The 23,057-nt window shown below is 32.2% G+C and overlaps 1 protein-coding gene across 1 annotated transcript in view; it reads right to left on the bottom strand.

The window, feature by feature from the left end:
- LOC111695747 (serine/threonine-protein phosphatase 4 regulatory subunit 3A) overlaps positions 1-23,057 on the bottom strand; it is a 38,185-nt gene that overhangs the window by 5,201 nt on the left and 9,927 nt on the right. The window contains exons 9-17 of the mRNA XM_023465175.1: positions 20,929-21,007; positions 20,209-20,321; positions 18,083-18,164; positions 17,113-17,229; positions 16,547-16,627; positions 11,307-11,376; positions 5,437-5,611; positions 2,566-2,688; positions 1,465-1,611 (exon numbers count right to left, since the gene is read on the bottom strand). Of these exons, the coding sequence (XP_023320943.1) occupies positions 1,465-1,611; positions 2,566-2,688; positions 5,437-5,611; positions 11,307-11,376; positions 16,547-16,627; positions 17,113-17,229; positions 18,083-18,164; positions 20,209-20,321; positions 20,929-21,007 (987 nt within the window). The remainder of the gene's footprint in view (positions 1-1,464; positions 1,612-2,565; positions 2,689-5,436; positions 5,612-11,306; positions 11,377-16,546; positions 16,628-17,112; positions 17,230-18,082; positions 18,165-20,208; positions 20,322-20,928; positions 21,008-23,057) is intronic.

Here is a 23,057-nt window from a genome sequence, read left to right as displayed (position 1 = left end):
CCAAAGATGGTCCATTAGTATGTATATTACTTGGATTATCCCTGTCAAATAATGAATCCTTTATTTGCCGTCTAACCACAAGAAAGTAAATACCGTGCCCCCCCCCCTTCCCTTCGTATTCCCCAACCAATTATATAAACCCCCTTTATTTCCCCATACAGAAGTACTCTTTACTGATTCTTTCTTATACAACCAAGAATAAAAAGATGAATGAATCAATGAATGGATAAAAAGATGAATGAATCAATGAATGGATAAAAAGATGAATGAATCAATGAATGGATAAAAGGATGATTGAATAAATGAATGAATGAGAAAGGATGAATAAAAAATGAACTAATGAATGAATTGATAAATTAAAGGATGAATGAATGAATGAATGAATGAATGAATATAAGGAAGGATGAAAAAAGGATATAAGGATGAAAGAATGAGAGAAAGGATGAAGAAATGAATGAATTAATAAATGCATTAATGAATGAATTAATCAATTAAAGGATAAATGAATGAATACAAATAAATTAAAAATGAAAAAATGAATTAAAAAAGACTGCATCAAAGAGGGAATGAATAAATGAATAAATGAACCAAAAGAAAGGATTTAATAGATATTTTTAAATAACCTATTACAGTAGAAAATTATGTTCAAAATGTTATGATTTTCTGCAAAAAAAAAAGTTATCGGGGTTTCAACGTATAATTTTAATAAGTGGCAAATTTGGAAATCTTTGCCTATTTTTATACAATTATGATAAACAGAGATTTATGGATTTCCTCTGAACAATTACGCTAAGGAGAGTGCAACTTATCTTTATTGGAAAGACCTAATATTTGTGGTGCGAAATGTTTAAATTGTCCTTATTTTTCCCATCTTTTTGATTCTTATGTCAAAATAAATAAATAAATGATTTTTCCACAGTCACTCAATAAAATTTCAGGGAAAAATATAAACCCCTGACGTTGATATAAAAAGAAACTCCTTGGTTATAAAACGACAAGATTGAATTTAGGCTGACAAGCAAGGCAGAGCATATTAGAGGTTTAATGGACTTCTGGAGAATTCAACAAAACAACATTTTACATCCAGGAGGTTTAATATCTGGCTTCCCGCCCACCTTCTAATGTAAAGTAAGCCTAAATTGTTTTTTTTTCCTCTTAAAAATAGGTAATTTTTTACATTTTATTCAAAAATTTCCCTCAAATATACTCAGTTTTGGAAAGAACTCTGTTAAACATGAATTGAAAACTGAACATTGTACATTGTACATTATGTTTTTAACATTTGAAGAAATTAACCCACCACCCCTCGATGGCCCAGTAAAATAAAACCTTTATATTCATTGAAAAAGGAAAAGTGGTATAGTGATGCACATGTGCAAAATTTCATTAATTTTGCTCAATAAACGATCCACCCGTACATAAATCCAAATTGTTCATAGTAACTCTCTCCTTCAGCCCAAAAACAAAAAGTTGAAAGAAAGATAAAAATTTCTCACCTTAATAATGTATCTGTTGTAGAATTCGTCCTTGAGCCCGATTATTTTGCGCATGAACCTGAGTGCGAAGAGCTTGAGGAAGGTGTGCCGGGACTTTATGAGGACAAGGATACGTCTAAAAACGCACATTTGTCAGAATATTGACATGAAGACGACATTAACACAATACGTAGGTGCATTTGATGTCTTTACAAAGCAAATGGTTTTACTTGTAACTTAATAAATCACTTATATAGTGAAATGGGTCTGTTAACACTGCATAATTGCCATGCCTCATGTTTTTTTTAAGTCATTTCTAGAGTCTAAAAGTCGTCTTCCTATTCCACAGGAATTTGGTTCTTACTGCAAGTATCTGGTGTTGAAAATGGTCTTGGTTCGTTTTTTAAAAAGTTAAATAAAACTTTGAAGATAAAAAACTAGTTTCTCTTAATTTTTGCTTTGATTAAATTTTGCAATATCTTTTAATAAAAAATATAAAAAGGACCGATCATTAAAACACCTTTTTTGGGTTCCTTTTTTTCCATGTATTTTCTGTAAGGGTAAAAATTGACTTTTTGTAAGAAAATCAAATGTTGAAACATTTATGCAAATTTAGACCCTGAAATAAAATGTCGACTCAAAAGCAAACCAAAAACGAACACTATATGTATCGACTGTGTCAATGCTTTGAAATAAAAGAAATGATTTCGCGCCACAATTTAGACATTTTCGAATTCCTGTAAGTTTGTAAGTCGCATAATTGTGAAATATCAACAGTTTTACACCATTTGAAAGCAAAGATAAAAGGATTAGAAAATAAGACGATTGTTCCGTATTAAAACATAATACCATAAACAACACTGAAAAATATTGTAAATCATCATTAGAAACAACATGAAAATTGGAAAATAATAAAGAAGTCATTTTTATCATGAATAAAAACTATTTTATATTTACTCCAAATTATTGTAAGATAAAAATTAAATAAAAATAATGATATATTAAAAAAGTGACATTCACATTTTAACCAGACTAGAATTTTTTAATATTTCTTCAGCATTTGTTCATGAAAAGATTTCTCCTTGAATACCTGAGCAGATCCTTGTGTAGAATATAGTTCTTAATATGGTAAGTATGGTGCTCGACGAAAAACGTGAGGAGTTCAATGATTAATCCTAGAACTTGAACAGTACAGCTATCGCACTTTTCAGGTCTAAAAAAAAAAAAAAAACATTTAATGAGGAGAATTTTCAACTGTAGGTATTTGATCAGATCAAAAAGCATTAATCTATATGTTTTTGGGTTATCCATTTCTGTATATATTTATAAATGTTGATAAGAAATCGCAAAAATATGTATTTTTATGGATTTTTCATTTTAAACGTTTCAAATAAATATCGATTTTAGGTGCTGTTGATTAGCGCCATTTCGATCAACAGTTCTTACATCAGGAAAATAATTTTTTTAATTCTTTTAAATTAAGAAATATAATGCACGTCATTCTTTGGGGAAATATTAATAAATATATTTATAGTTATATCTGTGAGAATGAGATAAAAAAGATCATATTAATTAAGCTGATTATATATTATATATCTCATATTATTTTTATGTAGAGCATCACATTTTTCTCCTGAGGACAAAGCGTTTGTACGATTGAACTCAATATCTACTTGAACCTGAGGGTTAAAGTCATGAGTTGTACTTGTCTAAACCCCAGAAAACCATTGAGGTATTCATTATCAAAGGTTAAACCATCGGCTGGGCATTGAAGACACAAAAGTTTGATTCTCAATATTAACAAATTAATATTGATTTATTACGTAATAAACATCTAAATATTTACAAATTCCATATATAAGCCCCCGCCACACAACTAGTACTGAAGAAATGAAAAACTAGTGAAAATTAAAGGGACTGTCCACATAGTTTTATGTGACTCTCAATCTAAAGCATCTCATGTCTAGTTGACAACAGTACCTTTAGACCTTTATATGTTTATGTTACATAATTATCCACGAGTCACTTGAAAACCGCAGTGGAAAAAGTTTAAGTTTCAAAGAGAAAAATATGGATAACTCTATAATTTGTGTCGGAAAAGGGGTAGCATTGTGATTAAATAGGGAGGGTCTAGTTACATCGACAAACCCTTTAACTAAAAGGAAGTGTGGTGAAAAATTAAAGGAGCTGCAGGGTGACCCAAAAAACAGGGATTAGCGTTTATAAGCCCCAATAATCGTTTAAAAGAACTCGAAAATGTACTCCAGCATATTGTTTTTAATCTACTCGAAAATGAACTCTAGCATACAATTTTTAATGTTGGAAGGGGTCGTTTAAGCAAGTTTTTGTCGTTCGATCCCTAAGTAGAATATTCGAAAATCTCTCCGTTAACTTCAGCTAACCAACATTTTTTCAGAAATATAAAAATGTATTTACATATATTATATCTTAACCCTCTTAGATTTTTCTGCTCGGATTTCTGAAATCTAAGGTGTATACGTAGTCTTAAACCTAGAACTTTATGAAGAGAAACATAAAAAGAGAGGTTGCAGCAATCCCGGCCCAATGGTTGCGAACAGTTTGATGGACCTTAAAAATAGGTGGGGCCTCTCTAAGCATATTGTTTATCTCTCTGCAATATAGATTTGAATAGAATGATAAAAATTATTAATTGTTCGAAGTAAACAAAGAGGTTTTCGAACATTTGACATAATTTCACGCCAAACTTTATGAGGCTTAATAAGGCTAATCCTTGTTTTTTTGGTCACCCTATAAATAATGTAGCTTTAAAAAATAAGAAAAGAAAATAACCTAAGTGTTGAAACTTGTGTGTGTTAAATCTGTGATTACTTGGCTTTCCCATTGACGGCTAAACTTTAGACCCAGGATATATTAATTATAGACAATTTCACCCGATTAGACCCAGGATATATTAATTGCGCTGTTATACGACAATTTCACCCGATTGAGTTGAGCTTTGGAAGCTAAGCGATAAGAAGACCTTTAAATCACTGAATTAAAACGCAAGATTTAAATCTTTTATTCCAAGAAGTTTCTATTTTAAAATCCTAAAGCTTAAGCTAAGTTTAAAATTCTATTTCGAGATATTGAAACTAATCAAAATACAAGATAATTACAGGATAAAAATATCTCAGAAAAGCTCAGAATTAAACAATATTTTCTGTACTGCATTCATGCACACATTAAATCGAACACCTCTGCAGTCTGCTTTAATTTTTAAAGGGGAATGTCCACATTTCCATACAAAGGGTGGGAAGGGGGGGGGGGCTTTCTGACTTTGTTTTTAGAGATATCTCTCTGATTTTTGGCACGCAGGCCTGAATTGTGATCTGGTTTTTTAATCAAAAACCAAAGTGGGGGAAGAATAATTTTTCCCTTAATTTTTCCCGCATTTTTCAGACATTTTAAAAAAAACTTTGTGTTAGGTCCATGTGGGGTGTCTAAAGTCATCTACATTGGGTCGGGTAACTCAATTCTGGATCTTATAATGCATTTCCCCCTCTCCTCATACCATTTACCCCCCCCTTTCCCGCATTTTCCCCCTCCTTAAGGCCAAAGAAGCCTTCTGACTTTATAACTAGAGATTTCTCTCTGATTTTTTGCATGCAGACCTCAATTGTGATCTAGTTTTTGAATCAAAACAACAAAGTGGGGGAAAAATAATTTTTTCCCTGATTTTTCCCGCATTTTCCGGACATCCCCCTTTGATTGAGTATAATTAAAGTGGTGAAATGCTATACACTAAATCTATTAGCATTTATGGTTTGTCTGTTTTTATCCAATAAATGACAAAATGGTTTGTGACCTGTTAGAATAAAATATATAATTTTTGTAAATTTTGTAAATCCGCAAATAAAAAAGAAAAATCTGCGAATTTTTTAATCGTTTTACGACAAACTATGCAAAGCACTCTGTAAACCTTGAAGTAACCCTTATTTACCTTTCATGTACTGTACTTGAAAGAAGAGGAGCAACGAATACATGCATACAGTGTTTGTAGAAGTGATTGAGGAAGTCCGTCTTCTCACTTTTGTTTACGCTGGCCAACATGTTCTCAGGGTCCAACAAGGTCTTGATGATTCCTTGCAGCTGTACACTGGCTCCCATATCTGGTACTAAACATCATATACTTGTATACTAGTTCCCATATCTGGTACTAAACATTATATACTAGTATACTAGCTTCCATATCTGGTACTAAACATTATATACTTGTATACTAGTTCCCATATCTGGTACTTAACATTATATACTAGTATACTAGTTCCCATATCTGGTACTAAACATTATATAAGGAAGGAATCATAAGGAAGTGAAATCTGCAAGAGACCCCATAGTGGGCCCCCAGACCGCCCAGGCAGCAGGGTGCACTGCCCCGCCCCTGTTCTAACTATATACTTGTGTATACTAGCTCCCATATCTGGTACTAAACATTATATACTTGTGTATACTAGTTCCCATATCTGGAACTAAACATTATATACTTGTATATACTAGCTCCCATATCTGGTACTAAACATTTTATACTGTATATACTAGCTCCCATATCTGGTACTAAACATTATATACTTGTATACTAGCTCCCATATCTGGTATTAAACATTATATACTTGTGTATACTAGCTCCCATATCTGGTACTAAACATTATATAATTGTATACTTTCTCTCATATCTGGTACTAAACATTATATACTAGTATACTAGCTCCCATATGTTCCCATATCTGGTACTAAACATTATATACTTGTGTATATTTGCTCCCATATGTGGTACTAAACATTATATACTTGTATACTAGCTCCCATATCTGGTACTACAGATTATATACTAGTATACTAGTTCCCATATGTTCCCATATCTGGTACTAAACATTATATACTAAACATTATATACTTGTATACTAGTTCCATTATCTAGTGCTTAACATTATATGGTTGTGTACAAGCTCCTAAATATAATACTGAACACTATATGGTTGTTTACTGCCTCCCATATCTATTACTTAACATTATATGGTTGTGTACTGGCAGTCTGGCTCCCATATCTAGTACTTAACATTACATGGTTATGTACTGGCTCCCATATCTAGTACAGAACATTATATGGTTATGTAATGGCTCCCATATCTGGTTTAAAATATCCCTATGTTGTTATCAAATACAAATTCTAAGAACTAATGATTAGCTATTTGTTTTAGTTATTATATTTTCAACTGGTTAAAGGTGAGTTCTAGAGAATAATAAATTATGGAACTGTTAAAGGATAATCTCTTCCCTTCTTCATGAAGATTTTAAAAAGTTCTCAAGAATGGTTGAGCTGCTTTTTTCAGGAGTTCTTAAAAAGATGACGGGGGCGTTTGTTCTTATTTTTAACAAGAAAGTTACACTCAACTAATATACAGATATTCAAGTGTTATATCTACTACTCGGGATTAACAAGAAAAATATTATTAAAAGATATAGGCTACGCGGAATAATGTAAAAAAATTATATTAATACAAATTCATCCGACATTTCTGTTAATAGTTCCATTCCCCTTTCACCACCGACATGTCAAAACCAATCCAATAAGGAGGAGGGGTGGGGGGTTCACAACTCGAAATAAAATAGAAAATACAAAAAACATAAATCAATAGAATAATAATATTTAAAAAGGGGGGAGGGAGGGTGGACAACGGTGTGAGAGGTTCTTGAAAAATCAAAATTACTGAATTACGGTTGAACCAAATGCGCTGACATTTTCTTTAGGGAAACCATGTTTAACCAGGGGGTAATATCGGCTAAAAAAATTAAAATAGCTTTTTTCATATGTCGACTTTTTTTAATAATTTTTTTTTACAATCAACGAGCAACGCTGGGTAGCAATTCAGATGGTTTACTATAAACCAGTTTATAAGCAATCCTCGCCGGGAACAAGTTCTACAATCAAGATTTTAGTTAAACTCACATTGGTAATTTCGGATCAATTTATCTTAGAAACAAGTTATTCCATGCCCCAACCTTAGTTTTATCCGCATTGGTATTTTCCGAATAATTTATCCCAGGAACAAGTTCTACAATGCCCCCACCTTAGTTCTATTCACATTAGTATTTTCCAATCAATTTACCCCAAAAAGAGGTTCTATCCACACTGGTATTTTCCAAATGAATTTATCCCAGGAACAGGTTCTACAGAGAGACTCACCTTAGTTCTATTCACATTAGTATTTTCCGATCAATTTATATAACCCAGAAACAAATTCTACAATTCCGACCTTAGTTCTATTCACATTGATTTTTTCTGATCAATTTATTACAGAAACAAATGCTACAATCCCCGACCTTAGTTCTATTTACATTGGTACTTTCTGATCAATTTATCACAGGAACAAATTCTACAATCCCGACCTTAGTTCTATTCACATTGATTTTTTCTGATCAATTTATTACAGAAACAAATTCTACAATCCCCGACCTTAGTTCTATTTACATTGGTACTTTCTGTTCAATTTATCACAGGAACAAATTCTACAATCCCGACCTTAGTTCTATTTACATTGGTACTTTCTGATCAATTTATCACAGGAACAAATTCTACAATCCCGACCTTAGTTCTATTCACATTGATTTTTTCTGTTCAATTTATCACAGGAACAAATTCTACAATGAATAAAGAAATATTCTACAATCTTTGTCGATGACGTAGATATTTCAGGATTTTATTTTCACTTGACTTATCCCTTCCTTTACTCAGATAAAGTAAAGAGTTTAAAAAAGGGAATGTTCGCGAAAAATAAAAAGGGATACTCTGCCATCTCAGTATGTCAGGGATGTTAAAAGCTTAATTGAATTCGTACAAAGGTTGTAATGTAATGTGCTTGGATTAATTCCTCCTCATGATTGGCTATATTTAAAAATTTCATTAAAAGTATGACATTTAAAAATGATGTTCGCTGTAACCCCCTGGCGTGTCGTATGACTGTCGTAAACACGTAACTAGTTTTCAGAGGATAAAGGTTAGCGAACGGAATCAACCTTGTTTTTTCATCTTATGTTCGAGCAATGAAAAAGTGTTTTTTTTAACAGTTCGTCTTTTGTAGCGAGGAAACCATTGAGATACCTGTTGATAAGGTATATTTGGATAAAAAATATTACAATAAAAAAATGTCATTACTTCTAAAAATAAAAATAGGTTTTCTGTAAAATACACACACGTAATGTTCCTTAGAGGACAATATTACGGTCGTCGAATATCTCCCAATCAAAATTCGAGCAAATGCTAGAATTTTTTACAATTTTCCAATATTCAAAGAATTACATGAAAAATTATTGCTATTATCTGATTACATATTCAGTGCGGGTTATGCTTATACCACCTGCAACTTTTCGCAAACACATAATTTAAAAATCCAAGTTAAAACATTTTTAGATATTTAATCCCAGGGTTGGTTAACCCTGAAATTTTCAGAGTTTGAAGAAAGTGTAAATTGCTTTGGAATTTAAATTCACTTCAGTGACAGAAGCCCCCCCCCCCCCATAACTTAAAAAGTTTTTTTTAGTAAATTGAGAATCTTTAAAATTTAATTATTTAGCAAGTTGCTAAAAAATCTTGCTTACTGCAGATTTTCATCTAAATTTATGAAAAAAAATTGTTTAGGCGGACGAACAAATATACCAAACACCTGAAGAAAAAAAATTATTTTAAAAAATATACCCTAGTGTTTATGCACTCAGCATTCATTTCGGTTGAAGGTCAATATCAAAGAAAGTACATTGGAAGGGGGAGGGGGGGGGGGGTTGTAAAATATATACCGCTAGAACAATCTAGAAAGAATTCCTATTATCCGAATCAATTTCCTGAGTAAATTGTAAAAAATAGTTGAGTGTCGACAAACAAAGTTATTTAATGAATACAAAATAGTTCCTGAAAACATTTTTATAACTTATGATTTATTTTGGTATGTGATAAATAATATTGTTAAGCTTCATTCAGGATTCTTAAAAACAACCTTAAAAATTTCAGGGAGGTTTTTCGATGCTTTGGATAAAAAAAACAAGTTTTTTCATCCTTTTAGATAATTTTACCCACAAATTCATTTATTTTACCCAATTCAGCGAATAAAACCCAACAATATCAGCAAACATACCTCACATTTTGTAAGGGAAAATTATTTTTCTAAAAAACGTCCACAAGCCGTAAATATGAATGCAGGGTGGCCAAAACTTTTTTGAACCCATCCGTACAAAAATCCGTACATTTTCAGAAGAAAATTCGGACAAATGTACATCATACTCACACCGCATTGTCTACATTCATTAAACAAGCTCTTGTTATGTAACATATGAAATAAATAAATAAATAATACAGAGAAAAAATCCTTAAAAATGAAATGCAGTTTATTTGAGATACATTTACTTTATTGGGTGTAGCAAAAGATTGAAATTTGTATAAATACCTGTGTCATCAAATCCAAAAGCATTCTGTATCTGTTCTTTAATGGACTCAGGTTCCTTAGGTTTGGCAGGTTCAAGTTTAGGTGTGGAGGATTTATCATTTCTCAGTAGTTTGGAAAATGTTTTCGGAACTGACGGGGTTTTGTAGGACACTGGATCATGTTGTACAGAGGATGTAGAGGGTAAAGGTTCGAGTTCAGCACTCTGTATCNATTTTTTTTTTTATTTTCATGAAAAATTTGCTGAAATGAGTGAAAATTTAAAAAAAACGGTGTATTTTCCAGGATAAAATCCGTACAATCCGTACAATTTGAAAACAAATCCGTACAATCCGTGCAATCCGTACAATCCGTACAATTTTAGGGTAAAAAAAAAATCAATCCGTACAATCCGTACAATCCGTACATTTTGGCCACCCTGTGAATGAGCTAAACATTAGATATGAGTTATATAAAGATTAAACACGTGTTGTACTAGTAAAACTACTTAGTCACAGGACCAATATCGTTACTCAAAGTATCATTTTTATTGACATACTAGCTGAAGTGCCCGGCGTTGCCCGTGGATTTTTAAAAACACTTTGGAAAAATGTCGAGTTTTTTAGCCTATGTCACTCCCATGGTACCCGTGAGTTCTCAGAAAATTTCAGCCGTTTGGCCAGCCATAGCGAAGAGCATTATTATGTAAATATGAAAGCAGTGCTTTGGATCCAAAGGGTAAAATATCAACCAAAAACTGCAAAAAAAACTTTTTTACTCTTAATACCCAAATCTGTACTTTCGAAAAAAGAGAGATTATAAAAAGTTCCTCATTTCTGAATGGTTCATCAAGTTTTAGCATAGAAATAAAAAAAAAATTTTAAAAAAATTAAAAATTATGTTTTCTTAAAAAAAAAAAGATTCAGTAAATCTTAAAGAAATGACCTGGATCCGGATCCATTTTTCCCGGTGCCGATCCCGGATCCGCATCATAATTAAATGCATCCTAAGCACTGTATAAAAGATGTGGCCACACCAACATGTTAAAAACATAAGAAAGAATAAAATCCTTACGCTAACACTCTGATATTTAAGACACGGTGAAGGATAAATATAATAAATGTGGAACTAACATATACTTTTTTACTCTACAGAGGTTTGGTCCATCACCATCACTGAATTTTAGATAAATATAGAAACAGTACAGCTTCACCCTGGACTTACTGAACGACAAGAAACATTTAGTTTCTTTAATTTTAATTCACGATTTGACGATTTTCCAGCAACCTTTTAGCTTACATAACTTTATATAGATCGGGCTAAAAATAATAGTGTTTTGATGAGAAAACTTCGCAAGTGGTAGAAATAAAGATAACTATTGTCAAAACATGATTATTACCTGTGTCACAGATCATTCCTTCGATAACAATATTCATGAGTAACCCGTCGTCATCTGTGTTGTTGATTTGCTGAAAAAAAACATTTTTAATTTCTTATTTTTTTATCCCTTATAAGGTCCATTGCCAAGAATCCATTATTGATGCACATCCTGGATCCGTTCTTTGAAAAATGGCCCCGGACCCTTCTCGTGCGTATTTCTTTAAGTTCAGAAAATTATGTTTAAAAAAAAAATTGCATAAGTGTTTTTTCATTTTTATTCTCTCTTATTCTTATGTAGAAACTTGATTGACCATTCAATAAATAAGTAGGTTTTAACTTGAAGTTTCTTTCAATCAAGGTTAACCTTTTGTTAGTAAAGATATCATTATATATTAATAACACAGAGGAAAATATTTTTTTTTAAACTAAGATAAAACCGGCTTTCTCAAAAAAAATTTTTTGTTATTGACAAAAATCCAGGGGATTATATTCTTCCTAGTAGTTGAATTCCCCCCCCAGTGGAGAACGTTTTTTATGCTTTTTATCGCAAACTAGCTATTATTGCCACTGAATCACTTATTTTACCATATATCATGTCACTTTGTCTCACTCACCTTGATTTTAATTTACAGTCATTTAGTCATTTTTGCAACATTTTTTACTCAACGCTAAGGGTGTCACAACCAAAAGAAGTTTTGTATTTTGGTTGTACAAAGGAGTGCTTCAGTGCCCTGAAAAGGTCAAAAACCAGATCCCCTTTGAGATTTTTACGAAATTCTTAAAGCTTTTTGATGATATTGATCTTAAGGAAAAAGATGCGTTACTGTTCCTCAAAAAGGTTTCTCCTAGTTTCCTGTGTGAGCCAAAACTAGCAGATAAAAAATAACGATAAATAAAAAATTTGAAAAAGTTTCTTTGACACTCTGCTGTCTTATAAGTCTAGGCAGTAAATGCCTGCGCTACAATAAAGGTTTTTAAAGATTCTATGAATTCTCTTCCATTTTTGCCCTTTTTTCCTTTTTTCCCCCTTTTTATCTTCCTTTTTCTTTTTTTCCGTTTTTCCTTGAATTTTCTTCCCTGGGCTGAATTTTTTATTCCCCATTAGGGGGGAAGGGGAGTAAGAATATACCCCCCTGCAAAGTCCACGGTAAAAAGTCTGGTCGGGGGAAAACTAGGCTTCCAGAGCAATTCACGCCGCCTTTCTAGTAAACCAGGCTTTTAGGGTGCTTCGCGCCCATCTTCTTTATGAACTTTTAATAGTGGCTTTATCTGTGAGCATCTTCTCTTTGTACAAGATAAATAAAATTTATAAAAAAAATTTGCGGATTTTATTTTTTTTTCGCACATTTTCTAAATTTTACAAAATTACATAATTTAAGATAAAAATATCTTTAGATTACATATTTAAAGTATAATTGACCATAAACCTTCCCTGGGGCCACGTGAGGTCCCACACAAAATTTGGACCTGATCGGTTCAGCCGGTTTAACGTTTATTGGATACAAACAAACAAACAGACAAACTATTCGCGCCCCCTTTCTAGTAAATTATAGATGTTAACCGTTGCTCTTCAAGCTCTCATTTTTCTAAATAAATCATATTTTGTGAATCTTCTGTTAAAATTTGCGCATTTAAAAAAAATCATGACATTTTTTTCGAGCTATATTTTGCCATCATTTTTGGGCTCGATCGGTTCAGTCGTTTAAGACAGATAGACTTAAGCAAAAATTTATTTATATGTAGGACATCATACAATTGAAATCTTATTTAATTCTTTCACAAAGACGGGAAGGGGATTAAAATGATTAAAAATTTAAACTAATTTTTGCAAAATAAACCCCCCCCCTCCCCTCCGCTTCCAATAATGGAATAAAATATTTTCTATTCCTAAATTGAATTACAATATTTCCAGTTTAAATACCAACCATATATAAAGAAATAGTTTTGTCTAAAAATAGATATGAATCAATATTTTCCAATAACATAAAAATCAGGGTTTTCTATAAGGTATAATACAGAACCTGGATCCGCATAAAAAATATATGAATCCTAAGCACTGCTTACTTTGTTTATGAAAAAGAATTATTTCTTAAAGCCCAGAACAGATAAAAATAATTTCAGATGTTTAATAAAGTTTCATATCTCTTAATTAGTAAAATATATCAAACTAGAAGTGTATTAAAGAATCTCAAAACCTTTTTATTTTCAAAAATTTTAAAAATCAAGAATCGTGAGTTAAAATTAAGGGTCAAGAATCAAGAGCCAAAATTAAGAGTTAAGAATCAGGAGTCAAAATCATAGTCAAGAATCAGTAGTCAAGAATCAGTAATCAGTAATCAGTAATCAGTAATCGAGAATCGAGAATCGAGAATCGAGAATCAAGAATCAAGAATCAAGAATCAAGAATCAAGAATCAAGAATCAAGAATCAAGAATCAAGAATCAAGAATCAAGAATCAAGAATCAAGAATCAAGAATCAAGAATCAAGAATCAAGAATCAAGAATCAAGAATCAAGAATCAAGAATCAAGAATCAAGAATCAAGAATCAAGAATCAAGAATCAAGAATCAAGAATCAAGAATCAANCCCCCCCCCCCCCTCCTTAGAATTGGGTGACCAAGACCGCTGACGGAGTTAAGTATACTTAAGCAAATATATTGTATAATCCAAGCAAATAAAATTAAAGGTAACAAACCCATTAAATTCATTATTACTATATCCAGTATCCCCAGTAAATAAGGGAAAATTGAATTATTGCATGACGACTATGACGTCATGATCTTGGCCCAGTTTTTCATTAACAGTAAATTCTTAAACAAAGATTTTAGATTATATTTTCTTATTACTCACCAGTCGGGGATTCAATACATTCTCGGGGAAACTTTCAATTTGGCAAAACTAGATTTTCATTGAGGTTAAAACGTTAAATGAAACCAAATAAAGTAGTTCCTATTCATGAATTAATTTTTTCTTCTTTTCAATTAAATTGAAATATGTTTTAATTATCAAAAAATGTTAAATGTTTTCATCTAGACTTTTCAATTTGCCCTCAAAGTTCTATTTGTGGTCCTCTTTAAACCAAACATTTTTCCTTTGTCGGTTAACCGATTGTTAATATATTCTCAGCAGAGGTGCAACTAGGNAAAAGAAAGATTGGCGAATATCATTATCACAGGAGTCAGGAATAATAAAGCCAAAAGAGTTGTTGTAGAAATTGTTTTCTTCTATGGTAAGTTTAAAAAAATTATTTTTATCTTTCTGAGTTCTCAAGGCAAAAGGCTAATGTAAACTTTAATGTAAAAATGTTGCAAACTGTATTCAATCTTTGATTTATTTTGATAAAATATTCTAAGTTTGAAATATCAAAGGTTTACACCACTCGGTGCAAAGATTTAGGGATTAGAATATTTGAGTTTGTTGCAAAAACTCAGTTCTAAATCTAGAGAACATTCTGAGACTGAACCTGGCAAACTTCTAACTGATTATCATATTTGATAAATAAAACCTGTTTATCTTCTTTGAAAGAACTTCTATAAAATCGAAAATGAAATAAGATTATGAATGTCGGTTACAATGATCAATCATAAATTCTCTCCTTTTTCAGTGTAGAATAGATTATTAAAATTATATACGTATTGTGATGTTTTTAAAAAACACAGGAAATAAAAGAATTGAATTGAACAAAGCCAAATCTGCATGCAACAACTGAAAATTTACTTTTTTCGACATCAAACCCTTAAAAAAGCATTTCTATTTAGATAACAATTTTCAGTGGGGGGGCGCAAACCCCCATATAGCCCACCCCAAACCATTAAAAAATAATATTTTGCCTCCCCCCCTTGCAAAAGTTCTAGTTGCGCTTCTGAATCTCGGTTTATTTTAGTTATAAATCTTAAAAAAATTATAATGAAGGAAAATGTTGCGGATTTATGTTTTGTTTTCATTGGTGTATTTTCAAATTCTATTTCAAATTTTTCCAGGAAATAAAAAATAAAACCGACTGTTAATCTTTTCTAATATCATGTGAAGTTCTACAGTTATGCGGAGCCAAACTGTTCGGCCGAAATAACGTAATTTAGATACAAACTAACAAACAAGCCCAATATACAAGATAAGATAAGATAAGATAAGATAAGATAAGATAAGATAAGATAAGATAAGATAAGATAAGATAAGATAAGATAAGATAAGATAAGATAAGATAAAATCTGAAACCCCCGCCCCCATCTTGGAGAGCCCAGACCGCCATCGGGGCTAACTCCCCCAAGAGCTCCGGCACCCCCAATATATATCTAGATGTAATATAAAAAAACGTTTCACCAATCAAGACTCCATATCATGATATCAAGACATTTTTTATCGTAAAACTTGTTTCCCCGTTAACATTTGTCAATTAGAAAACTAATTAGAACAAAAAGTAATCACGTCACGAAAAAAAATAATCCAATTATTGGCTTGTCATTAACAACGTCATAATAAGGGACTAATATGGAACGCCACGATATTTGCTCGTGATATTTCTGCTGGAGAAGGTTTCGTGATTTTAAACAATTTCCAAGAGCACTGAGCCACTAATCATTTTATCTTTGCAACCAGACCTTGCAACATTTGATATTTCAAACTATAAATCTGTTAGACTTCTGGAATTTAAACATCTTAATTTATCCATTTTCAAACTGAAGTACATATTAAGAGAAGGCTAGAAGGTTTATCTTTACACTTGCTTCTTTCTTTGTCAAATCCTATCAGTATCCTATGCTATATTTTCAAGGCAGAAAAAGAGACTTCGTTAAACTTGATGTTTTCAAGTCCTTTTCGTTAAACTTGATGTTTTCAAGTCCTTTTCGTTAAACTTGATGTTTTCAAGTCCTTTTCGTTAAACTTGATGTTTTCAGGTCGTTTTCGTTAAACTTGACGTTTTCAGGTCGTTAATAGAAATAACACTTAAACAATTCCGATTCCGGTAGGTTCCCTGGACCCGGATCATGGAAAGGGGAAACATATCAACCAAAATATAGACGTAGTCTAAAAGCTCCAGTAAGAAATTAGTAAACCCTAAAACTATGACTTGAAGACGGGTTTTTATAGGACAGATCAAGGATCAGGAACCGGATAAAAATTTCAAGAATCTTTGGATGTTAAAATGCTGCGAATCGTTGGATCCGGATGAAAACGTGGAGAATAGTTGGATACGGATCCGGATGAAAACGTGGAGAACAATTGGATATGGATCCGGATGAAAACGTGGAGAATAGTTACCTGCATCATATACTCTCTGACTAGGCTGGGCGAATAATCTACTATGAAGAGAAGTATATCCACACTCGCAGCTTTTGTTTCCTTAACAACCAATTAAAAGATTAAAATTTAAACTTTAAAACTTTTTCTCTTTTCCCTTTGTTCAGTATTGAATTAGTCTCTTTTAGACTTCTTAATATATTTAAGATCAGTTTTATAACTGTGTATATTTCCAAGGTTTATATGATGCATATTTCTTTATATTGAAGTTATATTCCATGCTTGATACTTATTCAATATTCATGTAGTATGTTTATTGTTTATATTAAAATAAATAAAAAAGAGTTTCTTGTAAATTCCACCCCACCCTCAAAATTAATATTTTTTTTTATTTTTGGAAGAATTTTAATAAAACCCGACAAAGGAAATGATTTCTGTCCCTAAACTAAGATGTTCTAATCCCTGTATCTTAGCAACCTAATGTTGCAAACCTAGATATTGGAATGGACAAATTTGAGTTTGTGGCAAGAGTTAAGTTTCTTTAAAAAAAAAAAAATTCAACGGATTACAGTTTTGAAAATTTCTACCTTGACAGTAGACTGCAGAGTCATTTCTAGTCCCGCGAGAACTCCAAGAGAGGAAAGAGTTTTGTAAAAACTCTCTCTGGACTGAGGTTGAAGAGTCTGGGAGAGTTGACAGAACTCCTGTATATAGTACAATGAGAACCAGAAAACAGTATAATAAGAAGGACCAAAAGGAATAACAAAGGCGCCATTCACTCGAGTTTTTTTATTCTCACTGTAGAAATTTTTTTCTACTTATTCTGAGAAAACCAGTTTTTCCCACTTTTCTATATTAGATGTAGGGACAGTGTAGGTTGGAAATATTAAATATGAATGTTTCTAGTTACGTCTCGCAAACTACTTTCCACATATTAAATATCTATTTTCTAAGATACAAATATCTACTTAAAAATTGATCAAGGCGCAAATAATAATAAGGCCCAGTTGAAGATTAATACCCTTCAGAACTTGAAAAATATTGACTCTACCATTTCATGGTTCAATTTTCTTCATGTGGAATACAAATGTAATATATTTGCAAGAATCAACCCCAGTAGTTGGACTGAAACAAGCTTTTCTCTCCGAAATTCCAGTTATTTAGATACAGCAGAAAAGACATCAGTTGAGAATAAAAAACTTCTTTATATAAAGAGGGTTCTCCGGCCAAATTAAGACCCAAGATAAATCTACAAAAAGTTCCGAAGCACGCTGGTTACCTTTAGATTAAAGTAAATAGATTAAGAATATGTGTACTTGAGTAAAACCAGAATATGGAAGATGAGATTTTGAAATTTTTTTACACTAGATGGCGCTAGCATCAAGTTCATATATGTAGTCTGCAAAAGAAAGAAAGCAGAATCCTGTTTCCTCATTACGGCGGAATACCAATTAAACTGTACACATAGCAGTATAATCAGAAGCAAAGGAGATTCCAGCTAGGACAGGCAGGAAAATGGGGGAAGGGGTGGGGTGTTGGGGGAGGATGAAGACTTACCTTGAGAAAGAGAACTAGTTCTTTTCTTCTCTCCTCACTGGCTTTAGAGTCTCTCAGTTCGGTAAAAAGATCTCCCAAAAATCTAAACAAAAAAGTAAAATTACATAAATAATATTATAATATCATTTTTTACACAAGATCAATATCTATCTTCTTCTGCGATGAACTGATTCTGAGAATATGACAGGATCAAGAAGATGTTGGAAAAGATGTTGCTAAATTCCCCTAGCGGGGGCTACACCAACTACTCTCCAAGTATACAAGTAAGTATACACCATTTCTTTCACAATGAGATTGAAAATTATTATAAAATATTGTCATAAGATTTTTATCACTTTTACAAAGAATACGGGAATGACAATATTCTCATACAATAAAATAATTCCAATTTTTTTTCTTTCCCCCAGTGCTTAGAATCCAGATCCGGATTTGTTGGTTCCGCAAGATTTTAGCTTCCTGGATCGGGTTCCGCAAGAATATGCGGATGCAGGGGGGGGGGCAAAATATCAACCAAAAGCTGCCAGCAAAATGTTTTTGCTCTCAAAACCAAAATCTGAACTATTAAAAAAAGAGATTATAAAAATTTCCTGATTTCTGAATGGTTCATCAAGTTTTATCATAAAAATAAGCTAAAAATATAAGACAAAAAATTTGAAAATTCTGCGCTGTAAAAAAAATAGCCTGGATCTGGGGTAGATGTTATTTACAGTTTAAAAAAATGATAACAAAAAGCTAAAAAGTAAAAAAAAAAAAACTGTCTCGTTTATTATATTTGATAAAATATAATAAAATTCATTAATTTTTTTTAAAGAAAAAAAATAACCCCTGAAGACCTTTCCAAGAATTGCTTAAAAGGGTAAAGGCATATAGTGTCGTAAAGAACAAAACTCATTTTCCGCAACTTGCAGAATATTTGTAAATATTAAAGTTTTCAGGAATTTCGTCATATGTTGACGTAGACAAAAACCTATTTGCATCCAAAGTATAAACTCATTTGAATATTAAATTTCCAGGAAATGTTGAAAATATAAAATACAAAGCTTTCTTTTCTAGAAAGGGTCTCAAATTTTGAAAAAACAACAAATCATTAGAGATGACATTTTTTATATTGAATTAGATATTCATGTTTTTGTTTCTTCACTGTTTATTTATATTTGCGGTTTCTTTGCGGAAGTGACTTGCGCATTTCTTCTTCTGCCGACTATTGGACGATTTTTAAAAATTCCAAGGACAAAAACTGGTAATTCAGATAGTTTTACATATGTTTTAACGAGTAAAGTAAAAACGTGGATGAAGTCCATAAAAACTTATGTTGTGAAGCCATAACAAAGATTTCTTACATTTTTAATTTCCATTTTTTAATCTTTTTCTGTCTAGGCGGGAGCTAACTGCTAACTAGGGATGACGTATACTCAAAGTGTTGTGAAAAAGCCATTAAAACTTATAATTTGTTTTCCATTCCAAAAATTGAGAATGAAACTGTTCTAAGCTATTTCTAAAAATTCATTAAAGCGACAATTGAGATTAGAAAGTTCGTCTTTTTGCAAGATTGTTCTATCCCATAAAAAAAATATTTTCTAGTTCCGTAAATTTTAAAAAGAGTTCTTTTTCCATTATTGAATAATATTCTTCCAACCTATATCTAAGAATCAAATGTGACTGACTACTGGGGTGAATAGTTTATTGAAAAATCATTTTGCCTCCCCCCCCCCCACCTTTTCGAAAAGAAAAATTTTGGGTAAAAAGAAAACAAAATTAAATGAACATTTAGATGTCCAATTTTATATCCTCACCCTGGGGTTTGGGGGAATTCGAAAAAATATACACTTCTGCGTAAATATCGAGAACGAGATTTAAAATCATCGGTTTAACAATGAGAATATACAAACACTTTTCTGTCTTGAAAACACAAATTCAAATTCTAATAATTTCCTTCATTTTTTTCTGGTAAATACATCTGCAAGTCCGTATTACAGAAAACCGCAATGGAAAATGATCAATTCACAAACAGAAAAACAAGGATAACCTAATCATTTGGGTACAAACATGCTGTAACTCTTTAATGTAGGGAATACTTGAACTACGTAGACAGTGCCTTTAAACCTTTAAGGAGAAGTTTTTCCTACCTCTCATCTTCTAGAATGAGTGACACGATCTCCACTTTGTTAAAGAAAACAAAACTGTTTAGGGTAGAGAGGATATTCTCCTCAAATACAGAGGGAGTAGGGAGTACAACATCCTAAACATGGATTAATGAATACAGGGGCAGTAGGGAGTACAACATCCTAAACATGGATTAATGAATACAGAAGGAGTACAACATCCTAAACATGGATTAATGAATACAGGGGGAGTAGGGAGTACAACATCCTAGACATGGATTATTGAATACAGGGGGAGTAGGGAGTACAACATCCTAAACATGGATTAATGAATACAGAGGGAGTACAACATCCTAAACATGGATTAATGAATACAGGGGGAGTAGGGAGTATAACTCCTAAACATGGATTAATGAATAGAGGGAGTAGGGAGTACAACATCCTAAACATGGATTAATAAATACAGGGGGAGTAGGGAGTATAACTCCTAAACAAGGATTAATGAATACAGAGGGAGTAGGGAGTACAACCTCCTAAACATGGAATAATGAATACAGGAGGAATAGGGAGTACATCCTAAACGTGGACTTATGAATACAAGTGGAGTAGGGAGTACAACATCCTTACCATGGATTAATGAAAACCGCAGGAGTTAGAAGTAAGTGACAAAAGATGTGGGAAAAATGAGATGGGGGGGGGGGATGAAAATTAAGACACACAAAATATATTTTTTATTTTCGTTACCTGAATATATTGAACTCGATAGGTCTGATGTATTTTAGATAATAGTTCTGTGTTAGTGATTGGGATAACTTGGTGAAACCTGAAAAGAAAATAATTAATGATTTTTTAAATAAAATAATAAGATTTGAGCATTTAGATTGATTTTTGAAGCAGCAAGGCCAAGAATTCTATCACTAATTCTTCGTCGGTAGGTGGAGACTGGAGTAATAACAGTGAACAAAGGAACTGCAAACGTAATTTCAAGGTCCCTCTAAAGTCTATTTGTATATTAGAATGTCCGTTTCACAATAGTACCGTTAAAAGCATTGTCTGATCAGGTATGATTTTCATTTTGCGCATTTTTGCTTGAGAAAAATGAGGTAATATCATAATTAAACTCGTATTGGGCATACCCCAGTGCAAGAGTCATCAATATGTGGAATAATATTCCATATGAAATCATAAGTGCTGGAAACCTTAACATTTTCAAAAACAAGCTCGATAACTGACTGAATTAGTGAAAGGCGAATGAAGTCGGAAAAAATATGTTTTAAATTATCACACCCGTGATATACAAACATAAACACACCAATTAAACCTCTATAGAAAAGAACCAAATAACGACGACAATCCTTACAACAAAATTTGCCGCAAATAGTTCCTTAGTGCATAAAATCAGCCACAAATTTAGGTCTAACACAGGCCACAAAATAAGGTCTAACATAGGCCACAAAAAGGGTCTATAACACAGGACACAAAATTAGGTCTAACAAAGGCCACACAATTTCTAGATAAACCTTCGAGATAATAATAATAATAATCGCAGTCAACCCTTATCCTACGGAATAGGCTTGAGCTCCCGCCCATGTTTTTGACATTTCGACATTATGTTTATCAATAAATCAATTACAATCTTAAAAGATTAAAAAAACTTTAGACTTAAGCCGGCTGAATTTTTGAATTGGAATTTAATATGAAAATATGAAAAAGTGCGGGACTCAGAAAACCTATTTTTGAAGAGAATATATACCCTTTACTATTTACTATGTACTCTTCTAAGAGTGTAAGCAGCAAACAGCATCTCATATGAGTACAACATTCTGGCCACTGCAGCAATGTAAATATTTCAGATAAATGTTTTTATAGTTATCTAGTGGGGGCGGGGGGAGGGAAAAAATTGATTTAGGGGGGAAATGAATGAATTTTTGGGAAAGTGTCAAAAAGAAAAAAAGCTCGATTTTTGATATCCCATATTTTTTACTTTACCCCCCTGATTTAAAATGTTCACCCCTGCAAAATTATGACTGATCTTTAAAGATTGAACTAACTCTACCCTGGCCTAATCTAATATTAAACTAAATCCATCATCAACAATTTTAGAATTCATCTCTCAACAATTTGATTTTATTTTGTTTTCTAACATTTGGTTTTTGTACTTCAGACGTATTACGTACCTAGCTTAAAAATTTTCCATGAAAGGAAATATCATTTGCAAGCAGTGCTTAGGATCCATTTAATTTTGATGCGAATCCGGATCCTGGATCCACACTGGGAAATATTGATCCATTGTTTGCTGTTTTGGGTCGATTTTTTGCCCTTAGGATCCGGATACAGAAAGTCAAAATGTTGCGGATCCAACGGATCCGGATCCTAAGCACTGGTTGCAAGTGACCCTTCATTAATAACAATACATGCGCCGTCATCATTCAATGAAATTGGGGGTCAACGCTGTATTAATCGTTTTAACAATGACAAGTTCATATGTTTCCCGTCCTTATAATATGAATAAATATTCTCAATTTCCTTTCCGTGTCTCCGCTAATCATATTTACTGAGAATTTAAAAACAATCAATTTTAAAACAGAAAAACAAGGATTAATCAACTAATTGCAGAGACACAGGTTTGGGTACCAGTGTGAATCGGATATTAAAATATACGTACTTAGCATATTTTTACTTCTTTAAAACTTATCGAGAAAACCTTGGCTCCAAGGATTTCCCCTTCATTACCAACTTAATCTTTAAGATATTGGATACTAAGGAATCCCCCCCCAATAAAGTTTTAATATGAAAATTCATATTCAATCTGAACAAATGTTGTTTTGAGACTGTCCTAATGTAAATTTCAAACTTTTATTAGGAAAACTGAA

This window comes from Eurytemora carolleeae, unplaced genomic scaffold (assembly GCF_000591075.1).
Source record: "Eurytemora carolleeae unplaced genomic scaffold, Eaff_2.0 scaffold87, whole genome shotgun sequence".
NCBI classification, from domain to species: domain Eukaryota; kingdom Metazoa; phylum Arthropoda; class Copepoda; order Calanoida; family Temoridae; genus Eurytemora; species Eurytemora carolleeae.
This window is presented reverse-complemented; position numbering and strand designations above follow the sequence as displayed.